General features: G+C 40.5%; 1 protein-coding gene across 7 annotated transcripts in view; it reads left to right on the top strand.

Moving 5' to 3' along the window:
• ARHGEF6 (Rac/Cdc42 guanine nucleotide exchange factor 6) overlaps positions 1 to 12,841 on the top strand; it is a 117,313-nt gene that overhangs the window by 86,853 nt on the left and 17,619 nt on the right. For all 7 annotated transcript variants that reach the window (XM_040266255.1, XM_040266254.1, XM_040266253.1 and 4 more), the window contains 3 exons: positions 6,111 to 6,249; positions 9,010 to 9,069; positions 11,036 to 11,182. In XM_040266255.1, the coding sequence (XP_040122189.1) occupies positions 6,111 to 6,249; positions 9,010 to 9,069; positions 11,036 to 11,182 (346 nt within the window). The remainder of the gene's footprint in view (positions 1 to 6,110; positions 6,250 to 9,009; positions 9,070 to 11,035; positions 11,183 to 12,841) is intronic.

Here is a 12,841-nt window from a genome sequence, read left to right as displayed (position 1 = left end):
AATGCTTCTGAGTCTGTATTTATCCATGTTAGGAGTTTAAAATATAAATAACAGTAGAGATTCCTTCAAACATTATGATTTAAAATTTGTTCCACAGTTAATATAAAGATTCTCAACTTCGGGAGGAAAATTACTGTATCTTATCGGCTTGATTTTGGTTAATGATTTTTTTCATTGACGTATAGTTATTTACAATATTCCATGTTTACAGCAAAGTGATTCAGTATATATGTGTGTGTGTGTGTGTGTGCACGTGTGCGCATGTGCATGCATGCTAAGTCACCTTAGTCGTGTCCAATTCTGTGCAACCCTATGGACTGTAGCCTGCCAGGCTCTTCTGTCCATGGGATTCTCCACACGACAATATTGAAGTGGGTTGCTATGCCCTCCTCCAGGGGATCTTCCTGACCAAGTGATCGAACCCGCAGTCGCTTACGTCTCCTGCATTGGGAGACAGGTTCTTTACCACTTGGGGCACCTGGGAAGCCTTTTATATATATATATATAGTTTTTTGTTCTTTTTCATTATAGGTTATTATAAGATATTGAATATAGTTCCCTGTGCTATATGATAGCTCCTTGTTTATCTATTTTACATGTGGTTAAGGAAATGGCAACCCACTCCAGTACTCTTGTTTCGAAAATTCCATGGGCTGAGGAGCCTGGTAGGCTACAGTCCATGGGATCACGAAGAGTCAGACATGACTGAGCAACTTCAGTTCAGTGATTTTTTTGAGAATTTTATAATATCCCTTGAATTGATGGAAGACTTATTGGAGTCCCATAGAACTGAATTTTTATCTTAGTAACTTATTTACATGTAAGGAATGAAAATTAAAATACTTGGGGTTATCCTCAATGGTGTTTCTAGTATAATCTCAGCTATTTTTTTAGGCATCCTGTGGTAATTTATGCTGACATACTAGAGGCAAAGCATAGTTGAATGAAAATTCAGATTTAAATCCTGTTTTACATGAAGGTTTCAGCTGAAATAGGGACATTGTTGGATTTCGGCTAAAGCTGTAGGTATTTAGCAGCTGGACAATCACAAGGGTTTCCCTTGTGGTTTAGCTAGGAAAGAATCCGCGAAGACCTGAGTTTGATCCCTGGGTTGGGAAGATGCCCTGAAGGAAAAGGCTACCCACTCCAGTATTCTGGCCTGGAGAATTCCATGGACTATGTAGTCCATTGGGTCGCAAAGAGTCACAACTGAGCGACTTTCACTTTCACTCACTAACCACCGAGTCAGAGCAAGCCAGTCAGGTGAACATCTTTCTTTCTGCCGGCAGGTGGCAGTAGCATACTAGAAATGTTTATGACGATTGGCACTGAGACCACACACACAGCCTTAAAATGATATGATCGTGTGTTGGTACCTTGTGAAAAGTACAGTAAGCCATTATCTGGATTTCGAGATATAAAGCAGACCCCAATCTTGATATGTTCCCCATATTTACATATATTTGAATGACTGCCCCGGTCTTTTGCTCTGCCCTGGGTGAGGTATTTTGGGATTTCCCCTCTCTCTCCCCTTCTGGCTTCCTATTGTAGCTCTTGTTTCTTTCTGGGAGTAACCTCACCCTTACAAAAATACCCGCTTCTCTCCCATGCTTCAGTGTGCCATCCATTCTTTTTCACGAGGGAGAGCGACCCGGTGTGAAACGACAGAGTAGGGAGAGGAAGAGAGAGCATGGAGGCAGATCTGGACCTCACTTCCGGCTCTACTGTGGCAGCTACCACAAACACCACATGTCCTTTTCCTCTTGTTAGTTTTATTCACTCTCTTGTTTACCATTGTTGTCAGCAGTGAAGACTTTGAGAAAAACCCAGAGCTGTGTACTTGCTTCCAGGACGTAAAACATAGGGAAAATTCTGAGACTAGATTCTGTTCTGTCTTTGAAGAACCAAGTAAGGGAGCAAGTGAGACTAATCACAAACAAAAAGTGGTGGGGACAGAAAAGAAGCAGGCAACCTAGGTTCTGGGACTGGATCAGTGAAAAAAGGGCTAAGTGAGATCCACCCAACCCAGTGGGAGTGACATCCCTGGGACTTTCCACTGGCCAGACCCAGCCTCCCAGCTCCTCATGTCTCATCACCACTTTCCCAACTACAGCGATTCCCAAGAAAGGCTGGTGCGAGAGAGTGAGGCAAAAAGGGGGAAAAGCCTGACCCTTTTCTAGCTGCTTTAGATGGAGTTATCATCCTTTGAAGTAGAAATCTATGCAGAGATTCTACAGAAACACTGTTAGATTAGATAGTTAAGCCCTGTACTGTTATTATAATGTACAATAATTTTCTTGAGTTTTCCAGCCCAACCCAGAATGTGCCAAAGCCCCATCCACCGTGTGCATTCTGTGAGATAAGGTTATATTGAGTTGCAAACAACATTCACACATTGAAAACTGCTTCTGTTGTATCACATCACAAATACAGAACATGTTAAACTCAAAAGACATTTCAAATAGGCTATATAAAAGTTAAAAGCTGTATTTGAAAGACAGATTGTGTTTTGGTACAGTGATAATATATTTGCATATTATATTTGTGTACAATGATATTAATTTGTGCATTAAATTTATTTGGCTATGTAAAGTGTGTCTTTGAGGATCTATTTATCATAGTGGGCAGTGGCTTTAAGATAATTTTGTTCTTTTGTTGCCATAGTCAAATGTTATTTTTTCCCCCAATAACCAGTGTTTTATTCTGAGATAGCAATCTCATGTTATATTGGAAAAATTAAAGAAATTCTTTTGTAATATTTGACAAGCCTAGAAGTTAGAATGCTGCATGGAAAGTAGTAAAATACACATTGACATTTGCTTTTAATTGTTGTAACTCTTGTATCAATTTGAGTAGAACATTGAGGATGCGGTAGTTATTTAGTCATGGAAAGGAAAAATAAGACTTGTTTACCAAATTGAAAAGAAGTTAGGAACGTGATTTTCTCAAAATTACATTTCTACTCAAACGCAGTCTTCCACTTCGAGTTATTTTCCTAATTATATTTTATATGTGATGATTTTTTTCTAAGTTTAAGCCAATCTGACCCAGAGGCAGGCTAACCTAGGTGTTTCCCTAGTGACTTGCATTAAGCACTATTTTTTAAAAAATTTTATTGAAATATAGTTGATTTACAATGTTGTGTTAGTTTCAAGTGTACAGCAAAGTGATTCAGTTATACATATAGAAACATATTCTTTTTCATATTCTTTCCCATTGAGGTTTATCACAGGATATTGAATATAGTGCTGTATAGTAGGACCTTGTTGTTCATCTGCTTTATATATAGTAGTTTGTATCTGCTAATCCAAACTCCTAATTTATCCTTCCCCCATCCTGTTACCCCTTTAGTAACCATCAGTTCAGTTCAGTTCAGTCGCTCAGTCATGTCCGACTCTTTGCGACCCCATGAATTGCAGCACGCCAGGCCTCCCTGTCCATCACCAACTCCCGGAGTTCACTCAGACTCACGTCCATCGAGTCAGTGATGCCATCCAGCCATCTCATCCTCTGTCATCCCCTTCTCCTCCTGCCCCCAATCCCTCCCAGCATCAAAGTCTTTTCCAATGAGTCAACTCTTCACATGAGGTGGCCAAAGTACTGGACTTTCAGCTTTAGCATCATTCCTTCCAAAGAACACCCAGGACTGATCTCCTTTAGGATGGACTGGTTGGATCTCCTTGCAGTCCAAGGGACTCTCAAGAGTCTTCTCCAACACCACAGTTCAAAAGCATCAATTCTTCGGTGCTCAGTTTTCTTTATAGTCCAACTCACACCCATACATGACCACTGGAAAAACCATAGCCTTGACTAGATGGACCTCTGTTGGCAAACTAATGTCTCTGCTTTCCAATATGCTGTCTAGGTTGGTCATAACTTTCCTCCCAAGGAGTAAGCGTCTTTTAATTTCATGGCTTAACCATAAGTTTATTTATTTTCTATGTGAGTCTGTTTTGTAAACAAGGTCATTTGTATCATATTTTAGATTCCACATGTATGTGATATCATATGATATTTGTCTTTCTGTATCCAATTTACTTCACTTAGTATTATAATTTCTAGGTCCAAAGGACTATTTCTTACAGAAGTTCTCCCTGTGTTATTCAAGTCAGCTCAGCCCCCACCGTCCTTTTATTCATGATTTAGACCTCAGAGATGGCCCATGCCATTGCTGTGTTCCACATCAAGCATCAGATGGTACTGATTTCCAATAGACTTGGGTATGAACCCCAACTTAGCTATTTACTTGCTTTCACTCACCCTTCCTGAGTCTTATGTTTCTCGTCTGTAAAATGAAGATAACACCTGTTTGAAAATGTTGTAGTTAATATTAAACAAGAACAAATGCATGCAAAGACTTAGCATGAAGCAATAGCCTTATAAACCTCAATATTTAGGCGTCACGATTTTAGTAGGAAGTAGGTTTTATCCCTGTTTTACAGATGAGTCAGCTGAGGTTGGTAACTGATCCAGGGTCACCAAATTTGTTTTATGATTTCAAGTCCAGGGCACTTCAATCTCCTTGGCTGCTTCTGGACCAAGACTGCAGAAACTAATAAAACAGGCAGCACTGATGGTTAGGTGTGACCACTCAGATGAGCTCTAGCTGCCGTGGAGGTGGCAATTCCCAGTTGTTTTTTCTCTGACATTCCTTTAATTCTGTGTGATTCAAGATTTCTGTTTAACAACTGAAACTCCATTCTTTTCTCTCCTGCTCGCAAAAGCCCAGGGAGAGGGAGAGTGTTTATAGTAGGGTTAACCTGCAACCCACCCCACCCCCACCCCCTAGCATGTTATCACTGATAGTGAGTTTCTTTGAACACAATACAACTTATTCCAACATGCCATAGTCAGAAAGTGCTGTGTAAGATGTATTCTAGGGTGAATAAATAGGTCATTTGGTAGTACAGGGTTCCTTTTGGAGAGTGATGAGAAGATTGGTGGGGTCAGTGGGAGTCTAAAAAGTTAAGAATTGATCTCACAGGCAATTGGAGGTTTTTAAGTAGGAAAGCAGCAGGAGTAAAATGGTGGTCTGCAGGAGGTTTCAGAAGCCAGAAAGCCTGAAGGCCAGGGGATCCACTGAATGAGATGAAGGCCTGAACCAAGTCAGTGGCAGTGGGAATGGAAAGGAATGAACAGATACAAGAAGGCTTGTGATGGATTGGATATGCACGGGCGAGCAAGGAAGGAGAGGGGTAAAGTGATAAAGCAGATTTCCTTCTTTATTTCTATTTTGCAGAAATGTAAACTATAATGATCTTGCAGCCCTAGGACTCAGAATCCTGATGGAGGAAAGGAGAAAATCTAGAATGTGCTGAAGGGCAGGGAAAACCCAAGGTTACACATTGGCAGGACACGGTTCCTAAGAAGTTTTTTTTTTTTTTTTGCCCCACCACTTGACATGTGGTATCTTAGTTCCCCAACCATGGATGGAACCCATACCCCCTGCCAGGAAAGCTCAGAGTCTTAACCACTGGACTGCCAGGGAATTCCTTACAGTCCTTTATTTTATTTTTGGCCAAGTTATTTGGGTAACCTGCTGCATGTTTTCAGATCCTAGGCTAAGTGACTTTGTGATTAGTCGTGGAGACATGCTGTTGTCTGAATTTAGGACTTGATTCTGGAACATTGCAAGTGATATTCTGGTGATGGAAAGCACTTGGTGAGTTATTCTCTTTGGCATCTCACCAGCCAGTAACTAAATGTTTGCAGTGACTCAGAAAAGACTTTCTGAACCTGACATTGAGATCATCTGATAGATTGTACACCCCATGATTCTGGGTATAGGCTTCCTTAAGGGCACAGATTTTTGTTTTCTCCACAGCTGTATTCCCCACAGAAAACAGAGCCTGTCACTTAGTAGATGCTCAATAAATAATTGTTGGATGAGGAAACAAAGCCAGGGGTCACAGGTGCCTGGCTCACCACTATACCCAGTGTTGTGTGCCATGCTGATGGAATTGAATTGAAATGTGTTGGACAGCATTTGGGCTGGTGACACAAAATTTATTTGGTTTTATATGCTGTGAAATACAGGAAAATCATGTTCAGTCCATAGCTCTTTACATGGAATATTAAGCAATAACAAAACTATATTCTCCTTTTGCCAGCGATGAGCTGGAACGATTTATGGAAAATCAAGGTGCGTCCAGTCCAGGCATCCTCATTTTAACAACAAGCCTCAGCAAACCTTTCATGCGACTGGAAAAGTATGTTACACTCTTGCAAGAGTTGGAACGGCATATGGAGGTAAGGGAAGGTGAACTGTTTTAAGCTCTCATACCAAGTATGGGCCTCTGCTATGGAGGCAGCAGCCAGTCTGCCTCCAAACTAGCCTTGGTGAGGAGTTCAGGAAAAATCTTGGTTTCAAAATTTACTTGATCCAGTCTTTCCTCTTCCCGGGCTTTTAGTTTTCCTCTTTATGCAGCAAAATAAGAAGGGGACTTTTTTTTTTTTCCTCTGAAGATTTTTAAATTTTTGGACTTATTTTTATTTTTTCTAGCTTTGTTTTTGAGGTATGACTGACCAATAAAAACTGTATACATTTAGATTGTATAACGTGACTTTTAAAAGGTGTATAACGTGACTTTTAAAAGGTGTATAATGTGATTGTTCATTATACATGTACTTTGTGAAATGATAACCATACAATCAAGTTAATTAGCACATCCACTTTTTGTGTGTGAGAGTATTTAATGTCTTTTTTTTTAAGCAACTTTCAAGTATACAATTCAGTGTTATTAACTATAGTCACCATGCTGTACATTAGATCCCCCAGATTTACTCATCTAATAACTGAAAGATACTCCTTCTTTATTATTAAATATTCATGGTCATTCTCCCTCCCCTCCCTTCTCCCAGCCTCGGTCTTGCTCACTGGTTGACTCAGATTGTGGTTCTACAGAGAGATCTTTCACCAAGAAATCTTCTATTGCTCTGATATATGAACCAACTTTCTTGTGGGAGATAAACAAAGCAAAACAGCATCAGAAAATGCACAGAAATTTTTTTATTATTATTATAGACAGGAGCATTTACCCCTAGGTCACTGCGGTCATTCAGCTTTCTGTGGCTAGATTACAGTGGAAGATTCTGGTATTTCTTGAAAGAAGAATAAATGGGTCCACTCTCAGTTTCTTTCTTTATGCAGCCAGACATCTCCATCAAAGTCCTCTTGCATTTTTTGCCTCAAGAGCCCAAATCCTCTTATTAAAAGCCAGTCAACAGGGGTAGCTTCTTGAGTGGTTCTTGTGTGCTGGAGCCTGGGGGATGGGGTTGTGGGTGGGTGAGGGGGGCCTGGAGGCTGCATTTACCCTACTTGTTCTTCCTGTGTCTGGGGAAAGGTTTTGAGGTTTGAAAGGGTTTGAATATCTTTAAAGAAAAAGGTTGCACACTGCCAGTCATGTCAGCATTTGTAAGGATTGAAAGTGTGTACTCTGAGCAAAACCACATTCTCAGGTTCTTTGACCTGCCAGAAATCTGCAGGCAGTGGGGAGCCAGTGAGTAATGCCAGCCAGAATGAAATTTCAGTTAGAGCCCGGCAAGGTGTTGAGCCCTGGATGGCTTTCCAAAAGCTAAACCAATTTGCTGAATCGTTTGAGGTTGGCCCCTCCTGGTTTCTCACAAAAATTCAGAAATGAGCAGCCTCAGGTTCCGTGACTGTTCAGTGCTGAAGTGCAAATATTAATACACACTTCACTGGAGGAGATAAAATCCCAGGTGCTCCTCCTGCCTGGATCCTCTGTCTTGGAGCCTGTTTCCACTCCTTCTCCATGTGCTGGTGGTCCCCTGCCTTTGGCTGCCTTTCATTCCCCACTATGAGATTATACATACCCCAAGTATGAATTCACCATCTGGTAAGACACTTTATCCAGCCTTCTGATCATTGAGCATGGCTGCCAGCTCATGATAGAGTAACGTTTGAACTTCATAGTGGTCAGCTGATTTGGGGGAGGATGAGTTTATAAAGGAATACAACCTTTCTTTTCATAAGCAGTGCTGTTCTTGGCTTGGGTTAGATCCGTAATCTACTCAGCTCTGTATTTTATCACTGGAGGCTGGTTGCACAGCAGATATCTTCCCATTACTCCAGCTGAAATTCAAAGCTTAGCTGGATCTCTCCCCAAGAAGCTCCACTTTCTTTCATAAAGAGTTATGCAGGTGTGGACTCCTCAAAGCCATTTTTTTTAAAAATGGCTGTTTATTAGTTTTGAAGCTAATTCATTTTTTGACTGTACCACCCAGCTTGTGGGATCTTAGTTCCCCAACCAGGGAATGAACTGTTGCTACCTGCCTTGGAAGCACAGAGTCTTAACCACTGGACCGCCAGGGAAGCCCCTCAGAACCATTTTTGAACCTGTTCACTTTTGGGGATTGTAAGTCCCGTGAAATTGCAGACCAAATAAGCTTGCTGAAGAAGGAGCACATGGTATAAACTTGGAATTTTTTCCCGTCTGCCAGGTTTAGTCTGCTGAAAGAAAATGGAGGAGGTTTAGCATATGAGATTGGATTGATTTTTCTCTGAGCACCACTCAGCTTCTACAGTTCCCTACCTCTTATCATTTACTAACAACATGACCTAATGATGACCCCAAATAATTATTATTTATTATCCACAGTATAATAGCAAAAGGGAAAATGGAAACTCTTGCCTCAATAACCAAATATATGTTACCAAATATATAATGTATTCCAAACTGTCTTAATTTCTTCATCACCTAATCATTAAAGGTGCTGAGATTCCAAATGCTCAAGTGCTGTCTTATTTTTTAATCTTGAAGTTAGCGTATAGCAAAACTGATTTTTTTCTTTGAGGTACAATTTTATGACTTTTAACCCATGTATAGATTTGAGTTACCACCATCACTGATGCAATACACAACAGTTCCATCATCCCTCAAAATGTCCTCTTTTGATCTCTTTGCAGCCACACCTTCCTCCCACCCCACCCTCTGGCAACCACTGATCTGTTCTCCTTTAATACTGTTTTAAAATGTATTCTTTTGATAGGATACGCATCCAGATCACCAGGATATTCTGAAAGCAATCGTAGCATTCAAAACTCTCATGGTAGGTGATGCTCTAAAATTATTATTCTCTATTTCGTAGTCTTTGTTTCTAAAACAGCGACTTGTGTGTAATGTTTCTTTCCTTTTGCAAAGGTCTTTGGAGTGGAAACAGAAAGCTCTAGTGACCGTATTGCAGTGATTGTGTCATTTAATGTTGTCTTCCAAACATCATGCTTACCTGTGAAAGGTTGCCAGGCTGAGGGTGTAAAGTACTCACATTTGAAGTCTCTGCCACATTAAGCATGGCTGTGTAGGTGGGGGGTTTCCTTTTGTCTCTTTGTCTTTACCCCTGTGTTGCTCACCTTACGTCTGTGCAACTCATCCTTCACTGATTGGCATCAATACTGGATTCATCTACTTATGCCAAAAGGTGTGAGTCTATTCTTTGCATAGGAAAAAGAAATCCTTCATCAAATCTAAAAGGAAAAAAAAACCAGCTAAAATGCAATTGTATACAGATTGCTATCAAAGATACCTTTATCTTAAATCTCTAGTATGATGGCTTAATGTCCTCTTGAAACCACTGATGTAAAACTGCTTGGTGGCATTTTAGGAGGAAAGTAAACGTTGTTTGGGGTGATTGATTAAGTTGAGCTTCATTTTAGACATTTCCATAGTATTCCAAATGATGGGATCAATGTTCAGTTATTGATTCTTGCTGTAAGATTATGATGCACCTTTCACCGTCACCTCATTTTTGTTGCTGTTGAAAGATCTGTACCTGACGTGTCCACAGTTAAACAACAAGTTGAAGACCAGAGCGTAAGATATCAATTTAAATTTGCTGTGGTAGACAAAAAATGGTCAAATATTGGCAGTTTGACATGGTTCAACCTAATAGAACAGGCCACTGAAACCTGTGGCATTTGTTATTGTTATTTGTGTCCCCTTTCTTTTTTCCTGTGTAGATTGAATATAACATGTCTCTTTTGAAAACAAATTAATTCTAATCATTTTACATGTTGTACAAGTTGCTTTGATGGTTACAGTATACTTATTCCCATTCCAGGTGCTTCAAAAATGTATCCGTTTATTTCTTCAAGCTTCCATTTACCTGAAAGGGACAGCAGAGATTTTATAGAAAACACATCCCAAAATGCTATGACAGTCATTTGGAAACAGGAATATGACTAATCATATGCTTATTTTCATATTCAATTTGGATTGAATACTGTTAAATTAAGATAACTGCATTTTCTGAAACAGTGATATATATATATATATATATATATATAGTAACATAGTAGTATATATATATATAGTACTTATAGCCTACATATTGTTTCTTGGCTTGTATTCTCAATTTGTATTTGTGGGATTCAGTTGTATCTCTTTTTCTAATCCTTTTAAGGATAAAAATGAACTTAGTCCTTTTTATAGCAACCTACTACTGGTCCCAAAACAAAGTGTAGCACAGTGCACATGTTTCATTATAAGATCAGTTTGAGTCACTGTGGCATAAGGAGTTTAATTTTCTCTTTTGCAATAACTCTTGGAGTCATTTTATAAATTAAGATGTTATTTGGTTGGAAACTGAGTTAGAAAAATAAGATTGCCTTGTAACTCAAAGCACTATTTATGCAAAGATAGACAAGATGGAGGGGAGGTGGAGCCAACAGGGATGCCAAGCAGCAGATCTGAATGTGCTGTCCCCGTTTGATGTAATTCTGCTTATTTTCCCATACTCCTTGCGGGGAGGGAGAGGCAATCCCCTTCTACCAGTTTATCTTGATGTTTTGACAAAATGAGAAGTAGCGCTTCCTTACAAAATGTCTGGGGGCTCAAGGCTAGCGATTTAAGGTAGTAGACCTTTCTGCCTGTCCAGAATAGAGCTGGTGATGGGATTTGTGATGAAGAACAGGGACTCAGTGGAAATCTGAGAGTCAAGAACCACATCTTATTTTAGTCTTGTTTTAGGTCTGTTTCGGAAGATTCCTATTCCATTATGTTCTGCTTTATTTCTGTAGGGGCAGTGCCAAGATCTCAGAAAGAGAAAACAGCTGGAGCTGCAGATCCTTTCAGAACCTATTCAGGCATGGGAAGGGGAGGATATTAAAACCTTGGGAAATGTGATCTTTATGTCACAAGTCATGGTGCAGTGTGGAACAAGTGAGGTAAGAGGTTTCACAGCTCAGCACCACTTCTTCCATCTCTTCTTCCATATGTTTCTTCCTTAATGTTTTCTCCCATCAAGGTCAAACACTCGAACTTTCGCATCAGAAACTGAGGACCTCTTCTTTGCCCAGCCCTCTGCTTGGTGCTGTGGGAGGGAGTTAGCAGGAAAGAACAGCCATGATCTTGACCTCTGCCTTCAAAGTACTCATTAGAGACAGATGAAAACCCAAACTGCAACTAGAAAACAAACCAAAATAGTCCATGACAGATTGTGACATCCCAGCAGTAGATTCCACAGAAGTTCAGAGAAGGGAAAGAGCAGGGAAAGACTATATGGAGACAGGACCCGAGGAGGGGGCCATGAAGAGAAGAGGGGAAATTTTTGTAAGGGAGAGGTCCTTATTGTCTCAGGAGAGAGCAGGAACTTGGCGGCCTTTGTTCTTCAGGGCACTTGAAGGAAGCAGAGGAAACAGGGAGCAGAGGAAACCTCCCAGGCAGAGTGCAAGAGCAAGCTGATTGAGAGGCAGGTTGTGAAGAATGTCAGATGTCAGGCAAGGGTAGTTCAGATGGATGCAACAGGCAGCATGAAACCATGCCAGACCTGAGTGGGAGAGAAACACAATGAAAGGGCTGTTTATGACGCCATCTGGCAGCCGTACTGTCCACTAAACTGGGGGGGATGGGGCTGGAGACAGGCCAGCTGGGTTGGAAAGTGGTAAGTAAGTACCTCCCCCCGCCAAGAAGGTGATGGTGGAGAGAATGAAACTTAAGGGGCGAGTCTGAGACCTGTTTGGAAAGGAAAGCCTGTAGGAAGTGGTGAGCCATGGGCTAAAAGAGATGGCAGATGTCATTTCAGACCTGGTAACTTTCAAGTGGTGGTCAGTATACAGATGAAGGTGACTTGTAGGCAGGTGTTGAAAAGGTATAGAAATGTGGGTAGGAGGTCAGAATTAGAGGTAGAGGCTTACATGTCGCTGATTGATGTGCTTTCTTGGGAAATAAGTGTCCAGAGAGAAGCACAAAGGCCTGAAGATGGATTATATCTTTTAGGAAGGGGGCAGGGTAGGGGAAGAAGGTTGATTACATCACCTAGCATGATTTATTGGGTACTACAATCATCTTCTCCTTCCCTAAATATCTTCTTCTACTCCCTGACAGGTCTGTGTCAGAGATTCATTACTTCGGGTTAATGTGGTTACCAAAGAGGAAAGTGGGGAGGAATAAATTAGGAGTCTGGGATTAACACATAAAGCAGATAAACAACAAGATTCTACTGTATAGCACAGGGAACTATACTCAATATCATGTAGTAACCTATAATGGAAAAGAATCTGAAAAAAATATATATCTGAATCACTTTGCCATACACTTGAAACATTGTAACTCAACTAGGCTTCAATAAAAAAACACTAGAAGAAAAATAAGCAATCTCATGTAAAATGCAGATACCCTGGGGAAAGTTAATGTAGCGACTCTAACAGTCTTTCATACCTTTGGGATAAACCTCTTGGGTAAAGCAAGAAAGAAATAGTGCCAGAAAAAGAAAGTGGAAGATAGAGGGGAAATTAGGGGAGTGTGTTGTCATGGAAATTCCAGAAAGAACATTTGAAACCGGTCAGACTGCTGAGGGCTGCAGAAGGTTCAGAGTATGGAGACCG

Source organism: Oryx dammah, unplaced genomic scaffold, assembly GCF_014754425.2.
Source record: "Oryx dammah isolate SB20612 unplaced genomic scaffold, SCBI_Odam_1.1 HiC_scaffold_23, whole genome shotgun sequence".
Lineage (NCBI taxonomy): Eukaryota > Metazoa > Chordata > Mammalia > Artiodactyla > Bovidae > Oryx > Oryx dammah.
Note: the sequence above shows the minus strand (reverse complement) of the source record. Positions and strands in the feature narration are given on the sequence as shown.